General features: G+C 40.9%; 2 protein-coding genes across 4 annotated transcripts in view; both read right to left on the reverse strand.

Moving 5' to 3' along the window:
• Nucleotides 1-12,699, reverse strand: part of pggt1b (protein geranylgeranyltransferase type I, beta subunit) — a 265,152-nt gene that overhangs the window by 133,845 nt on the left and 118,608 nt on the right. The window lies entirely within an intron of this gene.
• ccser1 (coiled-coil serine-rich protein 1) overlaps nt 1-12,699 on the reverse strand; it is a 131,411-nt gene that overhangs the window by 68,697 nt on the left and 50,015 nt on the right. For all 3 annotated transcript variants that reach the window (XM_061038835.1, XM_061038834.1, XM_061038836.1), the window contains exon 9: nt 1,041-1,118. In XM_061038835.1, coding sequence (XP_060894818.1) covers nt 1,041-1,118 — 78 coding nt within the window. The remainder of the gene's footprint in view (nt 1-1,040; nt 1,119-12,699) is intronic.

Raw genomic sequence — 12,699 nt, forward strand, 5'->3', positions numbered from 1 at the left:
TTTCAGTTCTGTGATGTGTCTTTAACCTTCCCAAAAAAAAAAAAAAGAAGGATTTTCTTGTGCTTGAAAGAGAATAAAAAAAATCTTCTTCAAAGGCAATTAGTCTTTAATTCATACCCTCCAAACAAATAATTTAAAAACACTCTACACTATTTTAATTATTCATCTTTAAAGTTTAGAAAAACAGAGAGCAAGAAAAAGAAAGTGTGACAGAGATAAAATTAGAAGAGCAAACTTTCCATTGCTCCATGTCTGAGAGCATGAGTTCCTTCTCTTACTAGTTATAAAGCATTACAGCATATACAAACACGTTCCTGCATTCATATCTTTCTAATAGCTGAACATCCAGTGAAAAAATCTCTGAATATTTAAAGAAATAGTAAACTTTCTGGTTGTGCCAACTTGCACACAACTTATAGAAGCGTTTCGGGGCAGGAAGTTGCCATGGTGATAATCTTTCAGTTTAATTTGGGAAAAGTATTCGGCCAGATTTCTGGTTTTGAACATGCTTTAAACTATAAAAAAAAACAAAAAACAAGTGGCAATAAATGATCCATCCATCCATCATCTAAAGCGCTTGTCCTGTCAGGGGTAGCGAGGCACTGGAGCCGATCCCAGCTGTCATTGGGCGAGAGGCGAGGGACACTCTGGACTTGTCAATCAATCAATCAGAGAGCTGACATATAGAGACGGACAAACAATCACACCCACGGGCAATTGAGAGTCACCAATTAATCTAATGACAGGACCATATCTTTGGATTGTGGGAGGGAGTCGGAGTACCTAGCAGGAGCTCAGGCATGCACAGGGAGAACTTGCAGACTCCACAGAGAAAGGCTCTGTCCGACCTCGGATTCGAACCAGGAGCCTTCTTGCTGTGGTTACAGCGTTTACGGAGCGTTTAGAGCGGGGAAAAAAAGTTTTAGAAGAATCAAGATTGTTCTAAAAAAAATGTTGAACGTGACATCAGGTAAAATTGCCAACAAACATTTAAATACACTGCCTGTTGATTTGTATATTTACAGGTCAGTGGCTCTTACCAGTTCACTCTGAAGTCTGAGAATCAGCTCATCTTTCTCTCTCAGCTGTTGCATCAAGGCCTCCTCTCTGCTGGGATCCTAGACAGAAGTAACAGGACACAATGTTAGACTTACTTCAGAACACTGCAGACAGCTGTGATTTATCCAAAGGACCATACTCCCGAAAAAGCAATACAGAGCGTTTAAGAGGATGAAAACATGTGAAGGTGTTTCTGTGATTGTCTGGATGTTCCCATAAATGTTTACGTGTGTTTGCGAGTGTTTTATGCGTGTTTATGAGCGTGTTGGTTGCCCAGTCTTTGTTTGTGTGTGTGTGTGTGTGTGTGTGTGTGTGCGTGTGCATACAATAAAGTTGTCATGGGTTGAACGCTGCATGACTGTGTAATCTCCTGTCACGTCTCTGTGATAAACTTGGTGTGTCCTATGGCGGCGCCCGGGTGCACGGAGCACTTTAACCTGACCTTGTGTTGTCAGGGGACATTACTGAGGGGAAGATGGAGAGGAGCAGCAACCGACACAGAGGACGAAGGAGAATGATAATAGGGATATAAATAACTTCTGAACTTTCTCATCAAACTGTTACAAAGTAATTCACAGAAACAAAAACGTTAACGTGTGTTTGATGTTATGTCTGTGTTTGTGACTATAATTGTTATTTATCTGCACATATTTACTGCCTTGACTGATTGGTTGATTGAACTTTATTGTCGACAATGTCTGAAATTTGTCCTTGCATCACAGTGGCTCCATTTGCAACATTAAAATTAAAGACAAAAAACAAAGATACATACATTTGACCCAACATGTCAGACACCAAACAAATATGCAAAGGCCTTCAACATCCTTACTAAATTTAATGGTGTCTAAAACCATCAAAAAAACACTTTTCACTCCCTGGAAAAACGGTCAGACAGACAAAATCCCAGGCTAATCTCTGGCTCGTGGAGAGGTTAAAAATCAGGAAGTAGCTGAGCTCCACACCTTTCAGTTTAAATTTAAATATTCAACCTACTTATAAAACAGACACGTAGCTCACATGTGCATGTACTCCCATAGGGCGAGGACAAGACGAGAAATATGGAAAAAGAGAAAGAGAGAAAGAGAGTGGGAGGAGAGAAGGAGAGATAAGACAGGGAGAATGAAACAACAAAAAGACAGACAGAGAGTCATTACCTCTTCAAGGACACAGAAGCCGGAGAGAAAAAAGAGGGCCAAGATAAGAGGAGGGAAATGATGGGGAAATGAGAGGGAAAAGGGGGACAATGATAGAGAAAAGGAGAGGACAGAGAGCGCCCGAGGCTGTGCATGATGGTCTCAGACCATAGGGAGCCATCTAACTAGAGGACAGACAGCGAGTCAGAGGGAGACCACAGGGAACCATAGAGCTACTACAGCGTCCTATAAATGACCTCTCTGATGAAACACATGAGCACATGGGCAGAAGGCCTGACACTTTACCTCAAGTCACATCAAAATTCCCACATGTTAAAGGTTCCCACCCCCCCTTCTTCTGCCAAAAACAAACTAGCAAGAAGAAGTCAAAGGACTTGCAATGGTAGTTTTTGACAGATATTGTTTCCCGACAGCTTGCAATCGGAAACAAAAACATGTAATTTGTACGATGATTGTGATATCTATGTAAATATACCAATTTATTTATTCCAAAATGTTGTAAAGCACTTTGTCCAGGGTTGGTTTCACAAATTTAAAAACAGTCATCGCCCCATTTCCAGATTTTACACTTGTCACAGAAGTGGGGATTCAATCACTGTTTCAGTATCTGACAAGCAATGCTGTTGAGGCCATAGACTGTATATCAAGATGGACAACACAACAGCTACCTGGGAGTGAAGCCAAAATATAAAGAGCTCCCCCCTGCTGACTGGCTGTAGTATAAGTCTCAACCCTGCCTCTTCAGATGTTGACAGATGTTAAAAAATGTACGTACTTCTTTTGTCAAATCTTGAGTCTGTCGTAATAGTTATTATCATACTGATTTATGTCCAAGTGTTTTTTATTTGATGCAAAAAAGGGGCAGATGTAACATCATGATTGACAGCTCTGTTGACAAATGTGGCTCCTGGTAGTGTTCTCAAAACGGATTAGTAGAGAAGAAGATTAAAGGCGAGAAAAAACAATACAGTCACTGGACTTTCCATAAACCCTTCCTGGGATGGGCATATTGATTATGTATGACACAATAATACAATAAAATAGAATCAATCAATCAATCCATAAACCTGAGTGTCTCCTGCAAACCAACAAAACACTCTGTTCTACTGGGGACTTCACTGAAAGATCTTTGATGCTTCATCAGTAAGTTGAATGTGTGCTTCGGTTAGCGGAGGGGGCGTGGCGTCAATTCACGGATCCTACCAGCCAGCTCCCTTCTGTCCATGTCTTGGCTCCAAATTATGTCACCATTGAATGTGTCAGTACCTGCCGCACAGGGGTTTTGGCTTCACTTTTGTACAACGGGGAGGAGACAGAGAAGCATTGTCCATATCAACATACAGTCAATTACTGTGTTTTGAGAAAGATGGGTCTGTTTTTCTGAAAGAGATAACGATATTCACTTTCCAACTAAACTCGACAGCTTAAGTGGGAGTAATTTGACGACTTCCAGTGAATATAAAAGCCGTTGTACTCAAGGTCAGCAGGTGTCTGACAAAAGTTTCAATAAGTTCTGTGTTTTGTTTTCTGGTTTAATAGGTCTAATTGATGCCGGATGTCTGCGTGGGGTCTCTCCCATGTGCACAGGATAATGGTCAAGGAGGACAAAGCTAAAAGCTCTGCTAAGTGCATCCATGGTGATAAAAACCTGTAAAAGAATCTCTTCCCCGTCAGGAGAAACAATTAACAAAAACAAAGCCCAGCGGTGTGGAGTCAGAATGGACTCGGTTTACCTGGCTTTACAGGGGAGCTATCTGTATTTACAGATAATAAGGATGTTTGTTCTGTACTGCCATAACACACACACACACACACACACACACACACACACACACACACACACACACACACACACACACACACACACACACACACACACACACACACACACACACACACACACACACACACACACACACACACACACACACACACACACACACACACACACACACACACACACACACACACACACACACACACACACACACACACACACACACACACACACACACACACACACACACACACAGCCTACAAAATGAAGCCCACCCCAATAGGACTGAATGCTGTTCTAAATGAGCTGTCTACATACGACGGCGCAGTGTGTCTGCTTCTGTGACCTGTGTGTGTGCGTGAATGACACTGCTGTTATATCAGTAGCTGTGCTTTAAATGTTCAGAAGAGGCTTGTGATTAAATCCATACGGACTATATTGACTTGTGTGGTTTGTAAATTAATGACTGTTAGTGCACAAACCTAGAGAAAAAGAAAAGGATGGGAGTACGCTTGGAGAGAATTAAAGAAGGATGTGGGAAAAAATAAGGTAATGTGCTTTAACTAGGCTATGCATAAATCAATAAAGAGAAGTGGACAAAACCTCAGTATGACAACCTAGAGTGCTGAACAGCCCAACGAAGATCCTTAAAAAATACCTTGAATAGAGGAAAAACTTGAAAAAGACTTAGAGGAAAAATGTGATCCTGCTTGCTGAAGGAAGCACCCCAGCGAGCATGAAGTCACCCATCAGGTGGCATTCAAACCAATTTTTCAAGGCTGAATTGGATGGAGAAGGCTGTGGAAGAAAAGTGGGGCATGCAAATATATTTGTAATGTGATTGGTATGGCCTCAGTGGGGGATAAATCTGATCAAAATCATTGGAGTGCATCCACTTTATGTGATTTTGTATAGATGTTGAGGCCACTTTATGCTTCCAATCAGCAACAAGTTGAAGAGGGTATGAAGATGAATTACATTCCCTTTGTTGGAAGAAATTATTCAATTTGTTAAGTTTTTTAGAGAAACATATTTGAGAAAATGTGCAGCTTGTTTGTCTATTATTTCAACAGCCCTCTTCAATTTGTTTTTATAAATTGCCTTTTTCTTAAAATTGGCAAAATGGATGTGAGAGATAACATCATAATTAAATGTGTCTCTCCACTTCCGCCCTTCAGCAATGTAGCCAACATAACTGTGCACACCTTAAGCCACAAGGGCACGTGACCTCAATGAGACCCAAAATGGTGTAATCAGCTTAACCTGACAGTCCTGGAGTGTCACAACATTTAGGGATGCCCTGAATGCAACCTTTCAGGCACACTGTGATTTTCATGACAGGCCTTTTCAACAAATCTGTAAAAAGGTTGACAAGATTCAAAGCTTTAAGAGGAATACTCACAAAACTGTGAAGCGCCAAAAGAAAAAGTAAAATCAAAGAAGATAGGCTCCCCATTATAGAGTAAAGAAAATGGGTTTTTAGGTCAACCACTTCTATTATAAAAGAAAAGAAAAGAAATAAAGCCCTTTGGCATTTTGGTGTTTTTACTGACATTTTTAAAATCTGACAATTGGCTCTAAAAAATGTCATTTTCTTAAGCCAGTCTGAAAAATGTCCATTAGCACATTTTGTGATCGTACAAAATGCTAAAGCACTTTACTTTCTGGGCCATCGTCAGCTAAAATATTGCAACCCTAACACTGAGTACAACGTGGAGTACTTCATATTGTGTCTAGATGTTCAGCACAAAACCTGAGGACAAAATGTGAAACAGCACCGAGTACATGTGACAACACATGAGACTTTGTTGTTATTATGTTGTGTAAAATGATTGCTGTTAGGTGATGTATCTAACTTTATCTGAACTAATTGTTCAATTAAAACATAAGTAATATCATTGTAGACTGTCTGCTCAGCCCAAAGTGAAGACCCCTCCCTCTTGCTTCCATTTTGCCTGTCAGGATGCCTTCGGGTGCTTCCCAATTGCAAAGTGCCTACACAATTGGACAGTAGGACAGTCCCTGCTCTCCGTGCCGTATACTGTTAGGATCTATACTGTTCAGGAGGCGCTCACAGTAGGCAGATATGTGTTCCTACTTCGTCTGATTCATTCAGTGTCGAAGTGGAAAAAGAAGAGGTGGAGGCGACAAATAAGGAGAAACCCCCCATGGGGGCCGAAGGGGGCCGAAGGGGGCCGAAGGGGTAGCGACGAAGCCGGACAACTAGGACCGACGGCTGACAATCTCCTTGGTATTACAGAGCCTTTAAAATACAACTCATTTCCTGAAAGGACACATCCAAACCATACTGCATAAATCTTGAAGTTAGCGTCCATGCTGAAATGTTCAGTCTACTGAAACCCCCAACGGAAAAGTCCGCCCTCCAAACTGAACTGTGGCTTTTTTCGGGAAAGGTCACTCCGCACTCCGAAGGAAAAGCCTTTTGTTTTCAATTTTACATTAATGATGCATCTGACTGAACGCAGAATGAGATTTTATGTTAGAAAAAACTACAGGACAGGACAGATGGGGTATCATTATCAATCAACACAAATCAAAAGTTACCTAACCAAGGTATTAAATGTCTATGCTTGTCTTTATTTTGTCCTTGTCTTCTTTGTTTATCTCCTGCTGCCTGTCATACTATAATTATGACTTTCATAAATTACTATTAATGCACACTGACAGAGGAGCGTGAGAGAAGCAGCTTAAGTGTAAAGAAATGCGAGGAGGTGATGAAAAAACGGTCACTTTCTTAGACAGATAAGGCATCATGCCTTCAAGAATGTACAATAAAAAACTGTGACCTTTGCCACCTGTCTTTATGAATTATCTCAGCTGCCAGTGCTGTAAAGACTGATTCCCCATAGTCTCCCCCAAGTGCGCTTCAATTTAGCATCTTTGAAAGTAAAAAGGCCTGTACATCCGGAAACATAAAGCACAGCTGCGATGCTGTAATCCTCCTCTATAAGCTGAAGGATATGTTCTGTATTGTGATGTCATGGGTACTTTATCCGTCTAAAGCTCCTCAAAAAGCAGCAAAACTGACAGCTTGAACAGAAACAGTTGAATAACCTGTCGAACCTCTTCTGAAATATTTACCCTGTTTGAAATATAAAAGAGCTGTCACCTGCCCAGAATCACTCAAATGAAGCTGTAGCCACAGAGAAGCTTTATGTATGGAATAATAATCACAGAGACATTATTAACACAGCCTCAGCAGTTACACAAATTAGTCCAAATTATCGCTGTGAATTACTGTTCTCCTACTGTTTCTCACTTTTGCAGAAACTGGATCCACACGCACGTCAATGACTATTTAGGAAACAAAGTATGCAAAGAAGCTGGTTGAAAATGTACAGGCTTCAAATGGGGCTTGGATTAAATAAGCAGACATCAGGTATTAATCTTGAGTATTGAGTCAGTCAATCACAGGGGTCAGTGGTGTAGTGGTGACTGAAGAAGTGTGTGTACTCTTAAATTTTCCCCCAAATGTTTTTTTGTTTAAGTGGCCCATCCAGCAGCGGATTAACGGCCTCTATTTTAAATAGTGACAACGAAGACTCCTCTTGCATATTTAGCCAGTGTGTACAAGCCAATTAGAGACAAGAGTAGTGCCGGTCATCCATTCACCAAAAATTGCGGCATGTTTGGATTTCTGTCAATCAACCAATGGTGTGAATCGGACGGGATTTAGAAGTGGGTATGCCCTATGGAGACTGAAAAATAAGTGGGTACACTCTGTACCTGCGTATACCCTGCACCACACCACTGACAGGGATGACATATAGAGACAGACAACCAGCCACACTCACATTCACACCTACGGGCAATTTTAGACGAGCATGTGTTTGGACTGTGGGAGGAAGACGGAGTACCCGGAGAGAAGCCATGCATGCACGTGGAGAACATGCAGACTCCACACAGAGAGGCTCCTGTCAGACGGGGATCTGAGTAAGGAACCTTCTCGCTGTGAGGCGACAGTGCTAACCACTGCAACACCAAATATTAATCATGATCACCACTGTGTCTTGACATGATTAAACAAACATGACTGACAGCGGTATTGAAGTTTGAATGCGTGCTCTTTTTGCTGCGTATCAAGTCAGGCGATCCCTAAACACTAGGCTATCTTTATTTAAGTGTTATATTACAATTAGTTTGAAATCATAAAATTAAGAATATAATATGATGTCAGTATTGATTAAAGTGAATGTGATTATCATTTTGGACATAATCATCCAGCTCTAGTTAGTTAATCAGTGAAACTGTTTGGTCTTCATCTGAAAACAAATGGTAGAAAAGTAAAGGATAAAGACCGCCCTCAGTGATGCTGTAGCTCAGTCTGACGTGTCCTCAGTCTGAACTCACTCTCTAAGTCGTTGGCCTAATAAATAATTTGAGCAGTAAAAAAGGCCTATTTAAATGTAACTATCAAGGGTTTTGATTTAATCTCATATTACAGAATCACAGATCAGAGGAACAAAGATTGACCAGAAAATATGGATTCTGGGCAGCCAATTCTGAGAATGTTTTTTTTTTTTTTTTTACAAACTCGTCTTGTCTTTCACACATTAACGCACTTCAGTGGATGACAGTTTCTGTGTGAAACTGGACACCCGGCTTCTGCTGTGAAGCTCGGACAAGGGGGCAAAAGTTATCTGGAGTTATACAGTAAAGCAAAAAAAAAAAAAAAGAGAGAGACGAGGATGGAGAGAGAGATAGACAGAGGAGACTGACCGTTTTTTGCTCCTGCTTTTTATGTGGGTATTTGTCTAGTACGAGTGAATCTAAACGTTTCCTTGCATCTTTTTTTTTAACCCTCTTAAACTGTGGCCTTGGTGCTGAGGACAGCCTTAAAATTATAAATTAGCAGTCATTATCATTATACATTATTAATTTCTAATTACGCAGCAGCTGACACAATGACAAATGTTTCACTATAAAAAGAAGTTCCTCATGGGTGCTGAAACAAAGGTGAACGTGCACAAACATCACTTAATTGAGGACAAAAGTTGCTGTCCTGGACGTTTTTTTTTTGTTTTTTTTAAAACACATTGGTGCTCTGACAACACCTCTGGCAACAACTCTACAGTGAGATATCACTTCAGTCTTCTGAAACACAGCAGCACACACAAAGTGGGACAGAATCTGGTAAAATCATGTCACATGTATTGGGTCTAAATTAAACTAGGGCGCACTGTGACACTGCAGCCTCTCAGGTGGCTACCGTAGCTTATTTTTGCACCCGCAGAGTCGTTTTCTGGAGTTTCAGGACAAATTCTCTTCTCCTGGCCCCTCCCTCAAACCCTTCCTTTTTTTTTTCTCCTCCCACAACTCTTCCCTGTTTTTTTTTCTTCCCTAACCTCCATCATATCCTTCACTCTTGTTTTCATTGATTCCAGCATAATATCATGGATCTGAATCTATTCCTTTTGTATACAACCCCAACTACAGCTCTCATTTCCCCCCTGAAGCCTTTCCCCACTTACTCCTCAATCTATCTTGTAGTCAAGTAGAACAATATCCTATTCTCAGCCGTGCAACTATTTCCTCATATGCAGCCCTCTCATGCAATATGCCTTCTCCATCTGTATGTTGTTTCCTTTCTGTGCCTGCAGCTGTCTAAAGGTTAGCCTTTGCCTCCCACCTTCCCACTCATTCCTTCTCCCTCTATATATATATATGTACACACAAACAATTCTCTTATTCCTCTACCTGTTCCCATCTCCTGCCTAACCTCAATCTCTCCACCTCTTGCTGCTCTCTCCCTGCTCTTCATAACACTCTCAATGCCTCCGCCACTCCCTCCTGAATGGGTAAGAAGAGGTTCAGGATATTCAAGTTGACTACTTCATTTCTGATCGGGAAACAAAAACTACAGTACGCAAACTGAAAAAAAAAAATGAAAAAAAAAGTGAGATTCTTACAATGGGCAACTGTGGAAATAAAAGCTTACGTGTTCCTTTCTTTCCTTTCCAAAAATGGTTTTGAGACAAATACTTTGTCCAGATTTTCTTAACACTTGGATGCCAGCTGGTGCCTGTTCTTCAATAAAAGTTTGGCATCCTAGAATATTTTAGAAATCTGGTGCTCTCTTAATATTTAACACCGAGTGGAAGAAATTCAAATCTCACATTTTCTTTCACTCCAACTCAAAAGTTTCACAGAAAAGCTTGTGAAACATTTTCCAATCTTCACTTTGAGAGAGTGAAGCCGTCTTTTAGTGCATATCATTATTTCACATCCTACTTGTGTTCCCAAAGTCAAGAAAGAACTTATGTGCTCATTTCAAATCAGTATAACTGATAACTTTAGCTCAATCTATTTGACTGGATTATTGCATATTTGTAATTTGCTATTGGTTTAATTACTCATGGTTGCAGGTCAAGTCATCGTATTTGTGGTATTGACTGCTAGATTAGATATTTGCCCTCATTCCCCCCCACCCCTAACCTTTCCTGATCCAACTTTCCAGTTGTCCACCTTCCCCGTCTGTCCATCAGAGCCCTCCTTCCTGAGGGAGTTGGAGCCAGAGCTGCTCTCTTCACGCTGCGTCCCACCCTACATTTTTTGGTTTTTCCTTATCTTCCAGCTGCCACCGATGCTCCATGTAGGTCAATAAAGAGGGCAAACACAGGCCCTCTTTAATACACTAACACAACTAAATACACACACAAACTTAAGTATACAAACAGACAACAAACAGCTCTATCTGTGCCTGTAGTCACACACTCACTTACTGCAGCAGTAACCCATCATGCTCAATATTTGTTGGCGCTGTGTCAGAGTCTCGGGTCTAAGTTTGTGCTTGTGTTCAATGAATCGCCACCACAGTCATTAGAAAGTACAGAAATGTGAGTTTTGTAAGCAGTGCTCCTCTCTCCACTAACAGTCTAACAACTCTGCTGCCACCCGACTAAAAATCCTGGAGAAAATCTTAACCCTGCAAATGTTAACCCACACAGACACACAGACACACACACAGACACACACACACACACACACACACACACACACACACACACACACACACACACACACACACAGACACACACACAGACACACACACAGACACACACACACACACACACACACACACACACACACATTCCTGCAGAGATAATCAAAAATAGTCTAGCTAGCACATCTCTGATGATGGTCAACAGGTCAGACAAAACAAGCACAGCCCTTTCCTCCTCTCACTTTTTATTAAAAAAGAATTTCTCTAATATTGTAATCATTATTTGTACTTGTTTTTTCTTATTTTTCCTCCGCATGTCCCCCTCTTGCTCTCTTTCTCTCTATTTGATCTCTGCGGTTCATTATAAGCTGGTGAGAAAAAAGAGGCTTTTAACTGTTCTGAAAAGCGTGACACACCGATCAAAGGAAAATTCAATTTCATATTTTTGACCGCAGACAGATTGTTGTGTTCCTTTTAATTGAACAAGTTGGCTCAGTGTAGTTAAGAACGAGTGAGAGGACATGTTGCCCAGCGGGTAGTTTGATTTGAAGCTAAAAGGACACAAAAGATCTCCTCAAACGTACTTTATGATGCCATACACTGTGTTTTGCTTCTTTTTTTTTTTAAAGCTGAGTAGAAAACTATGTATCTGTTCATCTTTGAGAAAAAGAGAGAGAGAGAGAGAGAGAGAGAGAGAGAGAGAGAGAGAGAGTGCGCTGTGTTTCTGAGCAATTCAACAGAAAGTACAGAAGAAAAAGGACAAATATGGCGCCTCAGATGGCAGGGAGACCGAGACAGTCTGGTGCATCTTCAGTTTAATATCACAGAAGTCTCAAGACCACAGATTTTGTCTAAACATGTAAAACACAACTACGAAAAGAAAAAGCCCAATGAAGTGGGTTGTTTTTTTTTCCGATCTTATGAAAACTGCTATGTGGGAAAATCAGAGCGTGAAACTGCTCAAATTGCAGCCGACCAAAATGTCGGACTTTGTTCATGTCACAAAAAATATTTAATTGAATTGCTCCTTGAAATAAAAGTGTCTGATGTGTGTTGGTGAGCTCCCGCTCCTGACATGTACACAATCAATCAGGGTTAGCTATCACATAAGTAGCCAATCACAGTCACTCTTTACAAACTGGCATCATCCAGCTTTTATGTAACATGTCGGCAGCACTCTCTCTCTCTCACTCGCTCTCTCTCTCTCTCTGCTCACCTCAGTAGTGCTGAGAACACATTGGCAGTGCAGCACACACCTGTAGCTACTTTTTAACCTTTCAGGGAGGCATATTGATCATCTGTTAGTGCTTCCTTCCTCTAAGTCTGACATAACTAGATGAACGGAAAATACAGTGACAGGTGGGCATGAAAGTGTAGTGCGTCATTTGCTGAGAAGGGCTCAGCCAAATGACAGGGTATAGCAGAGGGAGATGCAGAAGGTTTTCCAAATTACAAGTGTTCATGTTTTTGTAGCCACTTTCATAGTTGATTGGAAATACTTTCATGTGAGAGGATATAAGTCAGTGGTTACCAAGCTTCTTCAGCCGGGCCCCGCTTTGGCAGATGATTTTCAAGCCCACCCACCCCTCAACATGCACATCAACATAACAATACATTTTGGATATACACTGAATATACTGTCAGTCAAGCTCTTTGCTAAAAAAAAAAAAAAAATGGAAATGGTAAATGGACTTGAGCTTTTCTAGTCTTCTGACTACTCAAAGTGTTTTTACACCGCATGTCAC

Source organism: Labrus mixtus, chromosome 5, assembly GCF_963584025.1.
Source record: "Labrus mixtus chromosome 5, fLabMix1.1, whole genome shotgun sequence".
Lineage (NCBI taxonomy): Eukaryota > Metazoa > Chordata > Actinopteri > Labriformes > Labridae > Labrus > Labrus mixtus.